Below are 18,595 nucleotides of genomic sequence, written 5' to 3' on the forward strand. Positions count from 1 at the left end.
AGCCAACATCGATTTGTTTATAGATTTGTGATCAGTGATCAAAAGATTATTATAAATCGAAATGTGCTATTTCGTTTGTTTATAGATGTGTGAGAATTGAGAAGGAAATATTGAACCAAGAAGAACAGCCACCAGATATAGAAGTCCCTTCTTCTGTTTCTGTTAAGAAAGAATTTCATAGACTCCAAATACTGACTATTTATCAAGCAAAAGTCGACATTTCATTCTTCATAAGACGCATAACAGTACCATCAAATTCTTATGTGTTGTATACTCAAATGAGAAAGGGGTGATAAGATAAGACAATGACAGCATTTCCTTTAGATCAGGAAATCCATATCTTATTAGAAGATAACATTGGGAAGAAAGCCATGTTCTTACAGATGCACAGCTTAATTGCCACTGCAAATGAACGCTTCCATTTCTACTGTACACAATGACGTGCTGCAGAAGCAATGATCAATATATACAAGAAATATATTACTTATTTTGAAAGCACCATCTAGTGACTAGCAACAAATACATATATTCCAATATTTTAGATCTGCGATCTACTGTTTGTAACCCAAAGTTCTAACTCAGCACTAGCAAGTTGATCATTACTCTTTTTGGCTAATCTATTGTGGTAACCTACTGTGACCCAAATACCAGAGACATAATTAAGTAACCTCTCCATAACCCAATTCCCCTTAAACTTTCTTTTCATAGTAAACAAGATGATATTTGATAAGTGAGAAATTCCAATGGGTCATCTGCAGGGACGTCTCAACCCCTAGGGGGGCTCCATTTTCAATTTATTTTTTTTACTTATAAATATTTTTTTAAAAAAAATTATATGTATTGTGAGTGTTATGATTTGTACTAAGAAAATTGCATTTGAAATGAATATAAAACCTTAATTTTGTAAGAAACAGTTTGATGAAAATATTGATAACGAAATTACTAAGTCCCTTGAAATTAGAGTTGATTACTATATATATATATATATATATCAAGATATTTTTTCACTTCGAAACAGAATTGAACCAATTGAAGCATATGAAAAAAAAAATTGGTTTCTTATTTAGTGGTAAATTGAGATCACTAGATGAAGAGAATTTAATTTTTAAAAAAACATTGTCTTAACATTTAACTTTCTTTAACACATAATAGTTATTTTGATATTGATGGTTTAAATTTATTTTTAAGTGTTAAGAGAAATAATATAAGTGGAAGATAATGATGTAATGAAAATACTCAATGAAATAAAAAGACTTGATTATTTTCTCAATATATATATTGCTTATAGAATAATGTTAGCAATTCTTGTAACTGTTGTCTCAGCCCAAAGATATTTTTTTAAACTAAAATTGATTAAATCTTATTTAAAATCAACAATATCTCAAGAGAGATTGAATGAATTAGTTATATTATCAATTGAAAAGGAAATTATTAAAACAAATCAATTATAAAACAGTAGTCAATGACTTCACATCTTAAAAAAAACTAGAAATTAAAAGTAGATTTTAAATAAAAGTATATATGATGAAAATATAAAATATTGGGACCCCTCTCTTAAGTTTCGCTTAAGGCCCCCTGTTGCTCCCCAAAATACACGCAAGTGTACGTGGTCGCACAAGTAGTATAGATAATTAAAGAAACGAGTTATCGTTCCCAAGGGACTTATGATCAACTTATATTCACTTAACTCTACAACTAAAAGTAACCAAATAACCTTTTCAAGAGTTGATGATTTAGTTAAGTAACTACTAATAATTATGTACTAAATAAAAGCAACCTATAGTGAACGACTTTGTTAATATGTTTCAAGCAAGTTTAAAAAAATTCCAGGGATGCAGCATACATTGAATATCATGCATCATATCATTAGCTTAGAATTCACTTCAGTTGTCAAATTACTGGTTTATAGGGTTGATAGTATGGTCCGGGTGGTTCGCCTCTCGCCGCCTACCCCAGTTAGCCATCTAACTATATCGTTGAGCGGGGATAGATAAACTAACTGGCGAGCATTTATATTTCATCCTATTTCGTAACCAAGCAAGGTGTTCGTCTGAGCGTCACTCCTGAAAACTAATCACCTCAATCTAATGAGTGGACCAAGCTCTCTATATTCTCTGGTCTATCTAATCCCTCCTCGTTCGATTTTAAGATTAGACACTAGATTTATTCTATGGTGCGCAAGCATAAAATAGTAAAACAAGAATATAGAAGTAATTTAGATTGACAACCGAAAATCAATTCATAAAGCCTCAAACATTCAACACATAATTCATAGCTACAACCCCAGAACTAGGGCGGTTAGCTACTCATGCCATTAGAAATCAATAATAGATAAACGTTCATAAAAAATTAGGAAAAATAGAAGAGTTAAAGGATTACAAACTTGAATTCTTGCCCTTGCACACTAAACAAAAACGTCCAATCTTTTCTTATGGAACCCTAAGGATCTATTTATACTAGTAGGAAAAGTTGGGAACCAATCCTACTCAAATTAGGAATCCTATTTAATGTTTAAAACTTGGAAAAGTCGGCAAAAGAGGGACGTGTCGCGCCTCCATCGCGCCTGGAAACGCACTCTGAACTTTGGTGCCAGGCGCGACGCGTCTTGCAGAGCGCCAAGCAATTGTTGCCAGCAATTCCCGTTGGCGCGGTGTGCCAAGCAGCGCGCCATCAACACCCCTCTGAACTTTTGGGCCTGGCGCGGCGCGCCTGCCAGTACGCCAAGCCTAGGTGCTTCNATGTAGAAGTTGAGTGTTTTTTCCCCTCTCTTTTTGGAGGAACTAAAGTTTTATAAAAGTTTAAATGTTTTATTGAAAGGCAGGTACATAAAATATTATGTTCTATTTGGAGTGTGAGGTAGACAACTTATTTAATTCACTTATTTTGAACTATAAAAAAATTCCAACAATTCAATCAATATGGACAGGCTAGAGGAAGTAAAAATATTAGTGATTGCTTTCACGGTTCAAGCTCAAAGACAACCTACCCTATTCTATCACTTGCTTCTATTTCTTTCTTAAAATAAATTGAAGATGATTAAATATTAATTAGAAAATTGAATTATTATAAATAGATTTAAATAAGTGGAAATTATTGATTTTATCTTTTTTACAACGAGATAACAATACTATATATTCTTGAAAGTCTGCTAAATAAATATATATTAAACAATAGTAACTCAAATAGTAGAAAAGATAAACCACAAAATTGTATTACATTCAATATATTAAGCATTAATATAATTTTTCATCACACTAAATATAATATGATTTAATATTACATTCAATATATTAAGCATTAATTGTATTGCAAGAATAGAAAGAAAATTACCATTTATGGACAATAAAGGTTTAATTACAATTTTATTATAATTAAGAAAAGAGAAAGATTACAATAAACGTTTAGTTACAATTTTACTATAATTAAGGAAAGATAAAGATTAATTCAACATTCTATAATCACATCTAATATTCTAAATATTAATTGTATGGTTGGAAACGGAAGAAAGATCTCATTTCCGAAAAAAAATATATTCTAATATCCTAATCTGAAATTTCTGGCATTCTCTATAATATTAAAAATTATATATTTCATTTAGAATAATTATGTATTTATGGGATGAAACAATGAAATCATTTGCAACTTTTATTATTAACATAAATACATAATGATTAAAAAAAATTGTGAGTATATAAAGAGAATCACGGAAAATAAAAAATTAATTACAATATATATTTTTATCTTTTTTTTTTAAACCCTCTAAATTTCTTTCTCTATTTTTTTACTTTTTTTAAACCCCTATCTTTCTTTTCTTTCTTTCACGTTCTTTCAAGTAAATAAGAGTATAAACTTTTTTTTTATTATAGTCATTTATATCATTTTCTTATATTTCCATCTTCATTTCATTAAATTCATCTCTTTATTTTATTTGTGTATAAGTTGATTATCCTTTCATATTCTGCATTAATGTTATTTATTTAGATTAATTAAAAGTCATTATAATATTCTTTTAAATACGGTAGCAAAAGGAGCCCCAATTCAAATCCAATCATGATTTTTTTTTGCACAATGTTCTTTTCTAGCTTTTCAATATTGCTATTAGAAAATAATACATTGGAGAGACATAAGGTAATCTTAACTTCTTTACTATTTTTATGTTTATAGTATTATGGAAATATATATTTTTTCCATTTCATTAAATTATATAATCAACAAAAATATGATGATTATATTGTATATAACAATAAACGTTGAGGCATCTTTCATATTGTCAAATAATTGTTCCAGCAAATTGAGATTTATATTTTTATGAAATTGTTTCTTTGTTGTAAAGGGGTTTATAATATGAATATTTGTATTAAATTAAATACAAATGCACTGTTCATATGTTTCCTCTCTCTTTTTTTTCAATGAATTTGGAAGGCTTTATCAAGCTAAGGGCTTCCGGACACATCTTTTTTGTCTCTTTATTTTTTTTTCATAGTTCACTTGTGAAATTACATTAAATATGTTATTGTCGTTACATTATTAGAGAATATTTAATATTATTTTTTTATGAAAAAATGTAATTGTTTCTGTAAGTTATCATGACATGGTGTGATATTGGTGATTGTCAAGACATGTATGGAGGAGCAAACATGGAAAAGGTTCTTACTGAAGCANTTTATTTTTTTTTTCATAGTTCACTTGTGAAATTGCATTAAATATGTTATTATCGTTACATTATTAGAGAATATTTAATATTGTTTTTTTATGAAAAATTGTAATTGTTTCTGTAAGTTATCATGACATGGTGTGATATTGGTGATTGTCAAGACATGTATGGAGGAGCAGACATGGAAAAGGTTCTTACTGAAGCATCTTGTCATTTGAGTATTTTCTCTATTTCATCTAACACCCAAAATAATAATAATAAATTATTGGATAATAAAGAGATGTCAAATGAAAAATTATCTCAATATATTATAATTGATTGATTTATTAGTTTCATTATTCATACATATTAGAGGTTTGGTTTAATTTTTTGGAAAATAATATTAATTTTTTAAATTATATTGCTCAAAAGATATTGATTGTTGAATTTGAACTATTATGTTTTACTCGCGGGTTCAAAATTTATTTAAAAATGAAAAAGTGTTAGTTATATGTTTAAAACTTACTTCCAAATGAAAATGCGTTAACTAATAACTATATGTTCAAATAATTTTATGCACGGATAAGTTTATTTTGTTACCATTATAATAGAATAGTTAAGATGAATTTATCAACAAATTAACAAGAAGTCTTGATTAAATTTGTACTTAATAATCTTAAATTTAACAAGTATAATGATCTTTAAATTTAAAATTGTGTTAAGAATTGAATTTTTTTATTGACGGATAGTCTTACTTAGATAAATTTTAAACTTTTTACTTAATTAACATGTCATATTCCTCTTGCTAAAATTTATTAAGTGGATATTTAATTTTTAGAAGGATTGTGAATTATTTATATATATACATGTTTCTTTTAAAATCTTTAGTAACTTATTGACTTGTGCTAAATAGTTATATCACCACAAAACAGTTAGAAAGAGAAAAAGTGAGGGTGATATTTTTCTTCCGTCAAGAAATACAATTATATTTTTTTTAGATTTCTTTTTTTATTTATGTGCTATATTAAAAGAATTTAAAAATAATTAACTGTTAATTATATTAAATGTGCATTGCAAAGCAATTAAAAAGACATTTTTAGAATATATTAAATGTAAAACTTAATTTGTCTCTATTTTCATTAATTACTCCACACAACTTTTTATTATTATGACGTATAAAATAATTAATAGTCATATTCATCATATTATTTGGTGTTTCATATAGTAGCTCTGTAAATAAAATCATTGTAAGATTTTATAGAAGATCACATTAAGTTTTTAGGTTGTTATATTTTCTGTGCTTAATATATTCATATTTTAATTTGATTTGAAGAATAAGATGAAAAATGGTGATCGGCTTGTGGGATTGGACGTCCATAAGAACTCGAAAGATATGTGTACTCATTTCATATTTTTCCTTCTATTTTTTAATGAGTAAGAAATTAAGAATAATGTTGCATTTTTATTGGTATGATTTATCTTTATTTTGCATCTTATGTGAATTTCTTATTGCAATTTTTTTGTTCAAAATAGTAAAAAATTTAACAACTTTATTGAAAGTCTACTAAGTACTCATCAAACATTTTTCTCTTACATCAATATTATATTTAATAAAATTATCAAAATTTTATCACTCTTTATAGCCGAAGTTCACTAGTTTAATTATAAATCTTGGTGCATCCATAGTTAAAAAAAATGAATTGTGCACCCACTCTGTTGAAAAAAATTTATTCACTCTTCTTAAATTTGAATACGTTGACTAAATTCGTAGCTCGGTCATTGCCAAGATTTACATAGCCCCGTCTAGTCCTGACTATGTCACAGCAATCCAAACCACCATCATAACAGACTTAGCTATATAGGGGCCAACCTATATAGCTAAAGATCAAATTTGTGCGAACCAAAATGAAATCTGAAGCTTCTCATCAACTGAGGAAACTGAGAAAGCGTACTGAAATTCCAAGCAAAGATTCAATGGGGAGTTTGCCAGAAGAACTGATCGCAACAATTCTTGTAAGGGTTCCAGTTAAATACCTCTTACAGTTCAAATGTGTTTCGACAAAATGGTTTGATTTGATTTCCAGCCCTGAATTTGTGAAAACCCATCTTAGTTTTTCTGCTAAGGATTATACCCGCCATATATCTCTGTTACAATTGGATACTCTAGACACTAATATTAAATCTTGCTCTGTTAGCTCTTTATTTCATGACTCTATTACTGAGGCACTTGATTTGGATTGTCCCATGAAATATCCACATCAAAGAGTTTATATTTCGGGTTCTGTTAATGGGTTGGTTTGTCTTACCGATAGGTTTGATGGGTTGGTGCTATGGAATCCATCAATTAGAAAGTTCAAGAAAGTGTTGGACTTTGTGCCTACACAGATGTGTCGGTGCTGGTCCATGTGTGGTTTTGGATATGATGAGGTTCACGATGATTATAAGGTAGTGGGTATTTTTAGTAGCATGATTAAGTCCTATTTCGAGGCCGTGATATATAGTTTAAAGAATGATTCTTGGAGAACACTTGAAGATTTTAAACCTGGGATGAGTTATTGTAGTTCGTCTAAGTTTGTGAATGGTAAGCTTCATTGGATTATTATGCGTAAAGGTCGTTGGGGCATCATGTCTATTGATTTGGTTGATGAGAAATGGGGAAAGGTGGAGCTGCCCTGCTCCAACAAAGAAGGAGATATAAAGCTTGGAGTGTTGGGAAATGATCTTTTGGTGGTCTGTAAGAATCATGAGAGAACTCACTCTGATGTGTGGGTCATGAAGGAGTATGGATTTAAAGAGTCTTGGACAAAACTGTATACCATCAGGTATCCTGAGAACTATAAGCTTTCTCCGCCACTTTTCATGTATAATAAAGGTGAAATTATGCTCGTGTTTGAATCAACTTTAGCGATATACAATCCAAAAAATGGCTCTATCACACATCCAGAGGTTATTAATGTTGACGGCAGTATTAAGGCGGCACTCTGCATCGAAAGCCTAGTTTGTCCAGATTTACCAAACGGAGATTGAAAGATGTCAGAACTCAGGTGAATGACCGTATTCCTTTGCTGCATTTTTCACGTGTTTTAAAATTCTGCTTATTTTGTCAAATATNACAACATCGATCTACTCCATTCTGAGTAATTACCAGTTCCTGTCAACAGTTGAGGGACGAGAGAGATACCTGGTGTATCTGAATGTTGCATATACAGTGGGTCATTGCGATCCAATTGAGGAATTGTTCTTGGACCTGTTACTCCAGTACCAACAGATTCCGAATTGTCTCCCATTGTTAAAAAAACTTTGAATCAGATAATCAGGAAGGAAGAACAAGATTTCAAGGGAGAACGAAAAAAAAAAAAAAAAAGGAGGGGGGAAATCAGGAAATCAAGAAGAGGAAATCAGGAAGACGATGAATTGAAAAAGCTCATCAGCTATGGAACGCACTGTCACCAAGCTCTGATACCATGATAAAATCTGTACTTAGGCCTCCATTGATGAGCTTTACAGAAGGAAAAGAAGAAACTAATAGAGAGTAATTGTGTTGTGATGATTTTTATTTCAATAATGGATCCACTTATATACAACACATTTACAAAAGTTAGTTACTAACTAACTTATCCACCTGTCAACTTCTTATTGGAAACTTAATAACAACCTAACAACCTTCTTAACTAACTAATCTACACACAATTATCAACTAACTATTCCTTTATTTCTACACTCCCCCTCAAGTTGAGAATGGAAAATGTTTTTCATTCCTAACTTGACCAGTAATGTAGCATGTTGTTGACGACCCAAAGCCTTGGTAAATACATCTGCTGGCTGTTCCTTACTTGCAACGTAGCTAGTTCTTACCAACCCTTCCTGCAATTTTTCCCTTATAAAATGGCAGTCAATCTCAATGTGCTTTGTTCTTTCATGATACATGGGATTAGCTGCTATTTGTAATGCAGCTTTATTATCACAATATAGATTAATTGGCAACTGCACCTTCACCTGCAACTCTTGTAACAGCCCTTTTAACCAAGTCAATTCAGCTACTGTTTGAGCCATACACCTATATTCTGCCTCAGCAGAACTTCTAGAGACAGTGTTTTGTTTCTTAGCTTTCCATGAGATGAGAGATGTTCCCAATTTGATACAAAAACCAAAGACAGACTTTCTAGACATAGGACAAGAAGCCCAGTCAGAATCACAATATGTTTCTATCTTTTCATCCCCTCTACTAGACATTAAAAGACCAAGCCCAGGCTGACTCTTAATATACTTTACCACATGCAAAGCAGCTTCATAATGAGACCGTTTAGGAGCATGCATAAACTGACTTAAGGATTGAACAGCATATGATAAATCAGGCCTTGTGACTGTAAGATACAAGAGCTTTCCCACCAATCTCTGATAGACACTCCTGTCCTCCAAAAGAACATCCTCAGATTTTTCAGAGAATTTAAGATCATACTCACTGCTAGTTAGTTTCATGTTTTGCTCCATTGGTGTCCACTTAGGCTTTGAACCACTCAATCCAGTCTCTGAGATCATTTCCAGAGCATACTTCCTTTGTGAAAGGAGGATTCCCTCACTTGACCTGGCAATTTCAATTCCCAGAAAGTACCTCAGTTCTCCCAGGTCCTTCATCTTGAAGGTTTTATGCAATTCAAGCTTAGCTTTATTGATTTCTTGTAGATCAGACCCTGTGACGAGCAAGACATCTACATAAACAAGAACTAACACTAGATTGTTATTAGTGGTTTTTGTGAAAAGAGAATAATCATTCTTGCTCTGTGTGAAACCAGAACTTGTTAGAGCTTGTGTCAATTTCAAGTCCCACTGTCTAGAAGCCTGTTTCAGACCATATAAGGATTTGAGTAGCCTGCATACCTTTGACTCCCCCTGGCTACTAAAACCTTGTGGCAAAGCCATGTACACCTCCTCAGAAAGATCACCATTAAGAAATGCATTGTGAACATCCATTTGGAAAATAGGCCAATGCCTAAGGGCAGCCAATGCAATCACAGTCCTAACTGTGGTCATTTTTGCTACAGGGGAGAAAGTATCATGAAAGTCAATGCCTTCCTTCTGAGTATACCCCTTAGCTACTAACCTTGCTTTAAACCTTTCTACAGTCCCATCAGCATGATACTTTACCTTGTAAACCCATCTAGAACCAATAGGAACCTTCCCAGATGGCAAATCCACCACCTCCCAAGTATGATTATGATCTAAAGCCTCAAGTTCAAGCTTCATAGCTTNCCGGCCAAATGACTACAGGATCATCTGTCTACTCTACCTCAATCACCATATCGGACCTTACAGAAAAGGTTTTTCCATACTAGGAAGTAAGATGATATCCCTAGGGGTATTTTACGTGCAGAAGTTCTCTTGCTAGTAGAAGTAAGAGTAGCAAGGTTAGGACTATACTACTATATGCTAATGTATCATGTACTTTCTGTAATAGTGACGAGGAGGGGGCCAGTGTGTTATGATAAACCTCATCTTCGGATTTTGTTGTTCATTGATCAGGTCACTAAGGACTCTTCAGGTACGCATTTTGTAGGAGAGTCGCGGGTTGTAAAAACTCTATGATGCTACTTAATTTTGTTGAAGGAAGCGAGAAACGCTCATAAATTGAACAGAAAGTTAAACTTGTTAGTAGGAACATAATCGTCCAAGTTTATGCTCTTGTTTTCTTTGTTTTTAAGATTCTACTTGCTGTACACAATTAGATGTTTGATAAACTATCCCCTGTAATTAAAACCCAACAAATTTGAACATCTATTGATTACATCTTTAAAAGATTGAGTTGCAAATATTTAGTATTTAAAATAATTTATGTGAAATGAATTATAGATTAGGAAATAAATTAATATATAGATAAAGATATATTTTTATTTTATTTAATCAATTATAGAAGATTATTTTATAACATATTCTATATGATAATATCACAAGTGGATTTGGGGATTTTTTCCAAAGTTCAAATTAGAGATTTTTCTAAATTCACATTTTTTATAATTATTCATATTAGGTAAAGATATTCTTTCACAATAAGTGCATCTACATATTTATTCTTTCGATTCTTATTTTCCAAGTACATCATGTATCCAACATATCATGATACATCATACTAACTATCAATTATACGAGATGTTTTAATGAACATCATGTGAAGATTTTGCCCATTAACCCTTTAAAATAGGATAATTTCCTCATATGTGAATTCTTCTAACTTGTATAAATATGGACTTTGGGACAAGGCACAAGTACTCTCCTAGATTATGATCGAAATCTCACAGACACACTTAAAAATAACTAGGGTCCTATTACCCCTTAAACTAATTTAAAATGGAATAAATACACTACAAACTCTGACATGGCATAGGGGATGTCCACTCTCTGAAAGGCTAGTAATGAGTGCACAAATTGGACACATGTCATTTTTTTATTGGTAACTTTAGAATTAGTTAGTACGCATATTTATTGATATGTATATATATATATATATATANGGTACTTTCTTGATTTGTCAAAATGAACAAGTAAAAAAGGAAAATTGTACAAGTAATTAGGGACAAAGTGAGAATATCAAATAACGACTCTCGATGAGTTAAATTTTGAAAACAGTATAATTAGGGACAAACTCTGTGTAGGTTTTTAAAAAACTACCATACTCATTTTGTGAATCTCGCAATTTTCGACTGATTATTTGACTAATGACTATAACTTCTGCTAATCATGGTATTTATTTCGTCTTTTTCATCCCGTGCCCGTACTGCATCAGAAAATCTTTGTTTTTAATTTCTCTTCGCAACACATTTTAAGGGCTAAAACTTTCTCTGGACATCTTTCTTTTATTTAAATCACTGATCGCATATCTATAAGCAGGGGGTTTTGCGTTCACTATAAAGCCTACACTCGTCCATTACTTTCAAGCTTGATCCTTCCCTTAGATTCGTTACCTTGTTTGACAAAACTCGTTGGTTCCGCATTGATCGTAATCCGATTTGAGAACCTTCTCTCATATATTCCCTTCATCAAGTCTTCGCTAACAATCAACTTAAACTAGAGAGAAACAGAATTATACATTGACTGAATTTACTGTACAAAAATTGAGCATCAACGAAAGAAAGAATAAAGAGAAAACTCGGCAGAAACAAATTTGATTCAAAATGAAAAAACTCCACAAGAACCCTAAAAAAGAAAAAGAACATAAAAAAAATTTCAAAAAATGAATGAGCAAAGGCGCAAAAGAGGAGCAACACTAACGTTAGCGCCAAAGATAATAATAATAGAATCATAACTATATCAATAAAAGAACTGCATCACAAAAGAAATTCCACCGTAAGAATCTCGAAAAATTAAAAAAAAAAAAACATAACAATTGACATTGAGCAGAAACTTGATCAATTCGTAGCAAAATCAAGAGGTTAGTTCAAGAAAAATTTCCAAAGGAGAGAAAAACTTATTTAAAATGACGAATGCAATAAATATACTTAAAATTGATTAAAAAGTAAAATATATCACCTAAATTTAGATAAAAGAGAAATGTCCATATAAACTCTCTCTTGAATAAAGGTGTAGAACGATTAAAAAACACCCTATATTACCAACCAAAAAAAAAGGAGAGATATATATAAAAGTAGTAAATATATAACGTGCGGCAAAAACTTCAGCTTTCGATAGAAACAATAAAGCAATGATCAAATTTTGTTGAATTATACTTCAAAGAATGAAGCTTTCGATGAAACGTTTGCTAACCAAAATGAAATCTGAAGCTTCTCATCGACGCCCAAAATGGAGGAGACTGAGAAAGCGTACCGAAATTTCAAGCAAAGATTCAATGGGGTGTTTACCAGAAGAACTGATCGCAGCAATTCTTGTAAGAGTTCCCGTTAAATACCTCTTACAGTTCAAATGTGTTTCCAAAAATTGGTTTAATTTGATTTCCAGTCCTGAATTTGTGAAAACCCATCTTAGTTTTTCTGCTAATGATTACACCCGCCATATATCTCTGTTACAATTTCGGGAAGATATTAAATATTGTTCTGTTAGCTCTTTATTTCATAACTCTGTTAATGAGGCACTTGATTTGGATTGTCCCATGAAAAATCCACCTCAACGTGTCTATATTTCGGGTTCTGTTAATGGGTTGGTTTGTCTTGCCGATGGGTTTAGTGGGTTGGTGCTATGGAATCCATCAATTAGAAAGTTCAAGAAAGTGTTCGGCTTTGTGCCTACACAGATGCGTGAATGCTGGTCCACTTGTGCTTTTGGATATGATGAGGTTCATGACGATTATAAGGTAGTGGGTATTTTTAGTAGCATGATTAAGGCCTTTTTTGAGGCAGCGATATATAGTTTAAAGAGTGATTCTTGGAGAACACTTGAAGATTTTAAACCTGGGGTGAGTTACTGTGGTGAAGCTAAATTTGTGAATCATAAGCTTCATTGGATTACATTTCGTAGACGTCGTATGTGCATCACGTCTATTGATTTGGTTGATGAGAAATGGGGAAAGTTGGAGCTTCCCAACTACAACAAAGGACGAGATTTGAAGCTTGGAGTGTTGGGTAGTGATCTTTCGGTCCTCTGTAATAATGATGAGAGAACTCACTCTGATGTGTGGGTAATGAAGGAATATAGAGTCAAAGCGTCTTGGACAAAACTGTATACCATCAGGTATCCTGAGAACTATGAGCTTTCTCCTCCCCTTTTCACGTATAATAAAGGTGAAATTCTGCTCGCATTTAAATCAACTTTAGCGATATACGATCCAAAGAATGACTCTCTCACATATCCAGAGGTTCCTAATGTTAAGGTTACTGGTTTTTACAACAGAATTGAGGCGGAACTTTGCATCGAAAGCCTAGTTTGTCCGGATTTACCAAACGAAGATTGAAAGATGTCAGAACTCAGGCGAATGACTGTTGTAATAGTTAACAACCTGTAAGTATTCTTTCACTGCATTTTCACGTGTTTTAAAATTCTGCTTATTTTGTCAAATATTGGATGTTGCATATTCAAGGACCGTTTTTACACCATATCTGCCTAGATATCTTGGTTGTCCTTTTCTGTTTTTGCCTACACCCAAGGAACAATAATGTTTTGCAGGAACATTGGGCGTTCTTTTCTCCTTTTAAGCAGTGTTTTAGGGGTACATGTTGTTTCACTAGACAAAGTAAGAGTAAAGATCACCACGGCACAAATGAATATGCCAACAATCATTGGCATAGTCCTTAGGCAGAATCAAAGCCTAATGATCGTTTTTAGTGACACTTATTAAGGAGATAGATGAATTACAGAGATCATTAAATAACAGTCAATTAACCTCTGATTTTATAAAGATTGGATGATTTTCCTTTCTGCTAATAGCTTCCTGTTAGTTTTCTATAGTTAATCAAAAGACAGAATCTTCTTTCACTTGAGTGATACCGTTGACTTGCAAAAAGTGAGTTGTAGTGTTTAACTGATATAATCTGGACTCGAGTGTATCAGGCTCTTCTTCACTAGTCATTCTCTCTATTTCCTAAGCTTTACTTGGATGTTTTACACATGTCCCATTTAAATTTTAATGGCCCAGATTTGTTTAACTAAACAACTGGCGTGACCATAGTTGAGAAAGTAGTAGAGATGGCAATGGGCCAGGGCTGTTGCGGTGCGGGTTTGGTCTAAACCCGCAAAGGCTTCAACCCGCCCCACACCACACCACATAACATTTTTTTTCTATTTTCAATCCGCCCCGCGTAGCAAAGAAACTTAGTTTTAAAATTATTTCAGTTTAAACAAAACAGATTAACATTTCAGTTTTTCTAAAAATGGAGAGATAGATGAAAACAGATATGAAAGATGAATACTTTAGACCTGATATTGGCTTCAATTAAGCAACATTGTTTCTGATCATTTTGTTATATAATACATTGCTCAAAATTTGACCAATTCCCAAAATGTCATCCTTAATTTTTGTTCTTGTATAGTAGACTAAATTTATAATGTTACCCAAAATGTTCAAAATAAATACCCCAGATATTCCTACTTAAAATGATTTATCAATTCTAATCTTGGAATATTACTCAAAATATTCAAAATAAATATATTTTTTCCTCTTTACAATAGGAAGATCAATTTCTTTTTCTTTTTCAACCTTTATGCTAGTGAATTAATTTTTCATTTTCTGTGACCTTCGTTGCTTCCATTTATTCAACTGCCTTCAAAACATTGCTCACTTCTAGAAGTTGGCAGCAACGTTAGCTCTTCCCTTTCAATTTTAAATTCTAAGCTTTTTATTGTAAAAAACTTGTTTAGGGGTCAGGAATTCCTATTCTTTGCGTGATCTGTCACTCTCAAGTTGAATCTCAATTTGATGTAACCAAAAGTACACAACATTTTACCATCCTTCAGGGGCTTAAACTGGTATTTAGCTCTTAAATTGCCTCGTCAATAAGGAGAACAACTTATACCTGCTGTAAGGCCCACAACCGAATTCATATTCAACACCATCGAGTACCCTTAGTTTCCCCTTCAACTACATCTTCTCTGGTAGGCTCAAAGAATTCTTCTGTATCATTTTCATCTGTGTTGTGTTGGGTGCCTCTGAAATGATCAATAGGTTAAGTTGCCTATTTTTACAACGATGATTGAGGCCAAATATTTCATCACATCTGAAACATAACACTGGCTCTCTTTTTCGTGCAAATTTTAAATCATACAACCTTTTGAATTGTCCCTCAGATTTTGCTACTGAAGTCACCTTGAAGCTAGTCGAATTTGCAGTTATATGCGATGGTGAATCAATGTTACGCCTTCTGCTCCAGCTCTTGAGTCACGTGTTTCAAGTATGTTTGTGACTCGAGGATAATTGGGTCTGAACCCAACTGATTTATTGTTTGAACTTCCTCTACTTGGTTCAAATTTAAAACCCTGAACTTGCTGCAAAACAGAATTTTGATCCTTCCCCTTTTAGCCATCTCCATAATCTCCCTCAATGTTTCATTCCCATAAAAGCATCAGTTCTGCTCAAATTTCCTCTTTCAGCCCATTCAAAAACACTCCAGATAACTTTCCATCAGACACCTCCTTCCTCCTTCATAGATGCCGACACCTTTTCAAATTCTTCACGAAACGCGGTAACCATAGTAACCTACTAGACAAAGTAAGAGTAAAGAGCACCAAGGTGCAAGTAAATATGCCAATGATTATTGGAATAGCCCTTGGCAGAATCAAAACTTAAACATGTTTAATGTTCATTTTTAGTGACACTTGTTGAGGAGATAGATGAGTTACTGAGATCTTTGAATAATAGTTGATTAACTTCTGATATATTACAAAGTTTGGATGATTTTCCTTGCTGCTAATAGCTTCCTTTTATTTCTGTAGTTAATCAAAAGGCGGAATCTTCTTTCACTTTAGTGATACCATTGAGTTGGGAAAAGTGGGTTGAAAGTGGTTAACTGCTATAACCTTGAGTGTATCAGGCTCATCTTCACTAGTCATTCTCTATTTCACTGAGCTTTACTTGGATATGTATGAGACATGTCTCATTTAATATTTAATGGCCCAGATTTGCATAACTAAATTACTGTCGTGACCATAGTTGAGAAGGTAGATGTTACCATCATTTTAAGTCAACAAAAACTGTCTAACTTTACTAAAAAATCCTCATTTTTCTGAAGTTCGAATCATTTTGGGTTGAGCATAGGCACAGTTGGAAGTGCTGCTTTGCAGTGTCCAAAACACTCTGAAACTTACATCTTTCTGTTTACTTCATATACTCGCGAGTAAATTTTTTCATTATCTTTGACCTTCTCTGTGTCCTTTCATTCAACTACGGATAAAACATTGCTCACTTCTAGATGTAGGCAGCAACATTATCTCTGCCCTCTCAATTTTAAATCAGAAGCTTTTAATTTAAAAAAGGGGTCAGGATATCCATCACTTGTGTGAACCTTCTTTCTCTGAATCGATCTCTTTATGATGTAACCCAAGGAACACAACTCGCCAGCAAACCGGAAAGAATTTACATGGATATTTCTTTTGGTTATGTCTCCATAAGAAATGAACATTTTACCTGGCAAATAGGTTGATGTGGGCTTACTTTAAGACCAACCTTTAGGGGTTTAAACTGATATTTAGCTCATAAATTTCGCACATCAATAAGAACAACTTATACTCACATATTGTTTATAATTGCAGGTTGTTGTAGAATCATACATGTGTTCAGGGGAACATATATACTTACTTGCTGATGCTTTGGAAACTACTTGGGAGAAACAGATGCAAACTTTTTCTTTCAATAGCTGGCCAAATGACTACAGGATCATCGGTCTACTCTACCTCAATTCACCAATCGAACCTTATACAAAAGGTTTTTCCATACTAGGAAGTAAGATGATATCCCTAGGGGTATTTTACGTGCAGAAGCTCTCTTGCTAGTAGAAGTAAGAGTAGCAAGATTAGGACTATACTACTATATGCAAATGTCTGTACTTGTTGTAATAGTGACGAGGAGGGAGCTAGTGTGTTATAGTGCACCTCACCTTCCGATTTGTTGTTTATCGATCAGAATTCAGGTCATTAAAGACTCTTCAGGTACGCGTTTGTAGGAGAACCGCGGGTTGTAAAAACTCTATGATGTTAGTTAATTTTGTTGAAGGATGCAAGAAGCACTCATAAATTGAACAGAAAGTTAAACTTGTTAGTTGGAATGTAATCATACAAGTTTATGCTCGTTCTTTTTTTTTTTCGTTTTTAAGATTCTACTTGTTGCATACACAATTAGATGTTTGATAACTTGCTCTGTAAAATCTACAGTTCATGCTGTACGTTTGAAGTAAATTACTTGTAGTTAAAAGCCAAAAAAATTAAACATCTATGGATTACATCTTTAAAGGAGTGAGTAGATAATTTGCAAAATATTCTGTATTTTAAATAAAGTATGTGAAATGAATTATAGATTAGAAAACAATTTACTATATCGATAAAATTATATTTTTATATTATTTAATCAATTATAGAAGATTATTTTATAACTTGTTATATATGACAATGTCAAAACATACTTAGTATAATCTCACAAGTGAAGTTTGAGAAGTGTAAGATTTATATGTACAAATTTTATTTTTATCTTTATGGGGTAGCGAGACTATTTTTGATAGACTGACGTTTAAAAAAAAAGGTATAATCAAAACAAAATTGAAAGAAAAATAAGGATGATAAAATAAAACAAATGCAGCAATTTGAAGCTGTAGAAATGAAAAATAAAATACTACTATAACTATAAGAGAACTAAATAACACTACTAAACAAGGAGAAGATGAGATTACCTCATGTCACATTAAGTGCGACAACACTCATCTATCGATTACCATATTATTTTAATTTTTGATCTTCATAGCTTCAATCTAAGATCATATCATCAATCAAAAAAAATTATATCTAATCTTTTCCCATGCTTCTTTGATCTACCCCTAAATAGTTATATAGAAAGTTAAACTCTTTGAAAATATTAATCATATTTTTAAATACTTTACGTTTCATTCTCGATATCATGATGTGAATTTTGATAATATTTCAGCAATTTATTGGTAGAATTTCGAAATATGTACATTTAACTAAAATACATTAATAAAATTTGAACACAAAAACATATTCAATTTGTTGAAAGATTGAATTAATCTATGACTTGTATGAGCTTTCTTGGATCCTCTAAACAATGCTATCCTCTCTTAAATTCTNTCTTTTTTTTTTTTGATAAATTGTAAATACCAATAAAATAAATAAAGGGCCGATACACCTATAGAGCATAGGTTGTGTCTTTAAAGCCTCCAACTGGACAAGAGAACTAGTTACATGAAAAAAAATGCTGAATTAATCTATGACTTCTATGAGCTTTCTTGGATCCTCTAAACAATGCTATCCTCTCTTAAATTCTCTTTGTATCTGTGCAATTACTATCGCACTATTAACAGT

The 18,595-nt window shown here is 32.3% G+C and overlaps 1 protein-coding gene across 3 annotated transcripts; it reads left to right on the top strand.

Annotated features, from left to right (window-relative positions):
* The first annotated feature begins 6,500 nt into the window (after positions 1–6,500).
* LOC125867776 (F-box protein CPR1-like) lies at positions 6,501–17,342 on the top strand. Of its 3 annotated transcripts, XM_049548356.1 has the most exons (4): positions 6,501–7,060; positions 12,915–13,359; positions 13,469–13,576; positions 16,820–17,342. In XM_049548356.1, the coding sequence occupies exons 1-3, from the start codon at positions 6,539–6,541 to the stop codon at positions 13,498–13,500; spliced, it is 999 nt and encodes a 332-aa protein (XP_049404313.1). In that variant the 5' UTR covers positions 6,501–6,538; the 3' UTR covers positions 13,501–13,576; positions 16,820–17,342. The 3 variants fall into 3 exon arrangements, with proteins under 3 accessions (XP_049404313.1, XP_049404311.1, XP_049404312.1); XM_049548354.1 differs by having other exon boundaries at positions 12,915–13,576; XM_049548355.1 differs by having other exon boundaries at positions 6,501–6,667; positions 12,531–13,576.
* The last annotated feature ends 1,253 nt before the right edge of the window (positions 17,343–18,595 follow it).

The sequence above is a fragment of the Solanum stenotomum genome, chromosome 6 (assembly GCF_019186545.1).
Source record: "Solanum stenotomum isolate F172 chromosome 6, ASM1918654v1, whole genome shotgun sequence".
NCBI lineage: Eukaryota > Viridiplantae > Streptophyta > Magnoliopsida > Solanales > Solanaceae > Solanum > Solanum stenotomum.

What these genes read in the sequence shown, in the direction of transcription:
- LOC125867776 (XM_049548354.1), top strand. Translation starts at nt 6,539, where the DNA reads ATGAAATCTGAAGCTTCTCATCAACTGAGGAAACTGAGAAAGCGTACT. An exon ending in GTGGTTTTGGATATGATGAG is followed by an intron (nt 7,061 to 12,914) that starts GTTCACGATGAT and finishes GGATATGATGAG; the next exon opens with GTTCATGACGATTATAAGGT.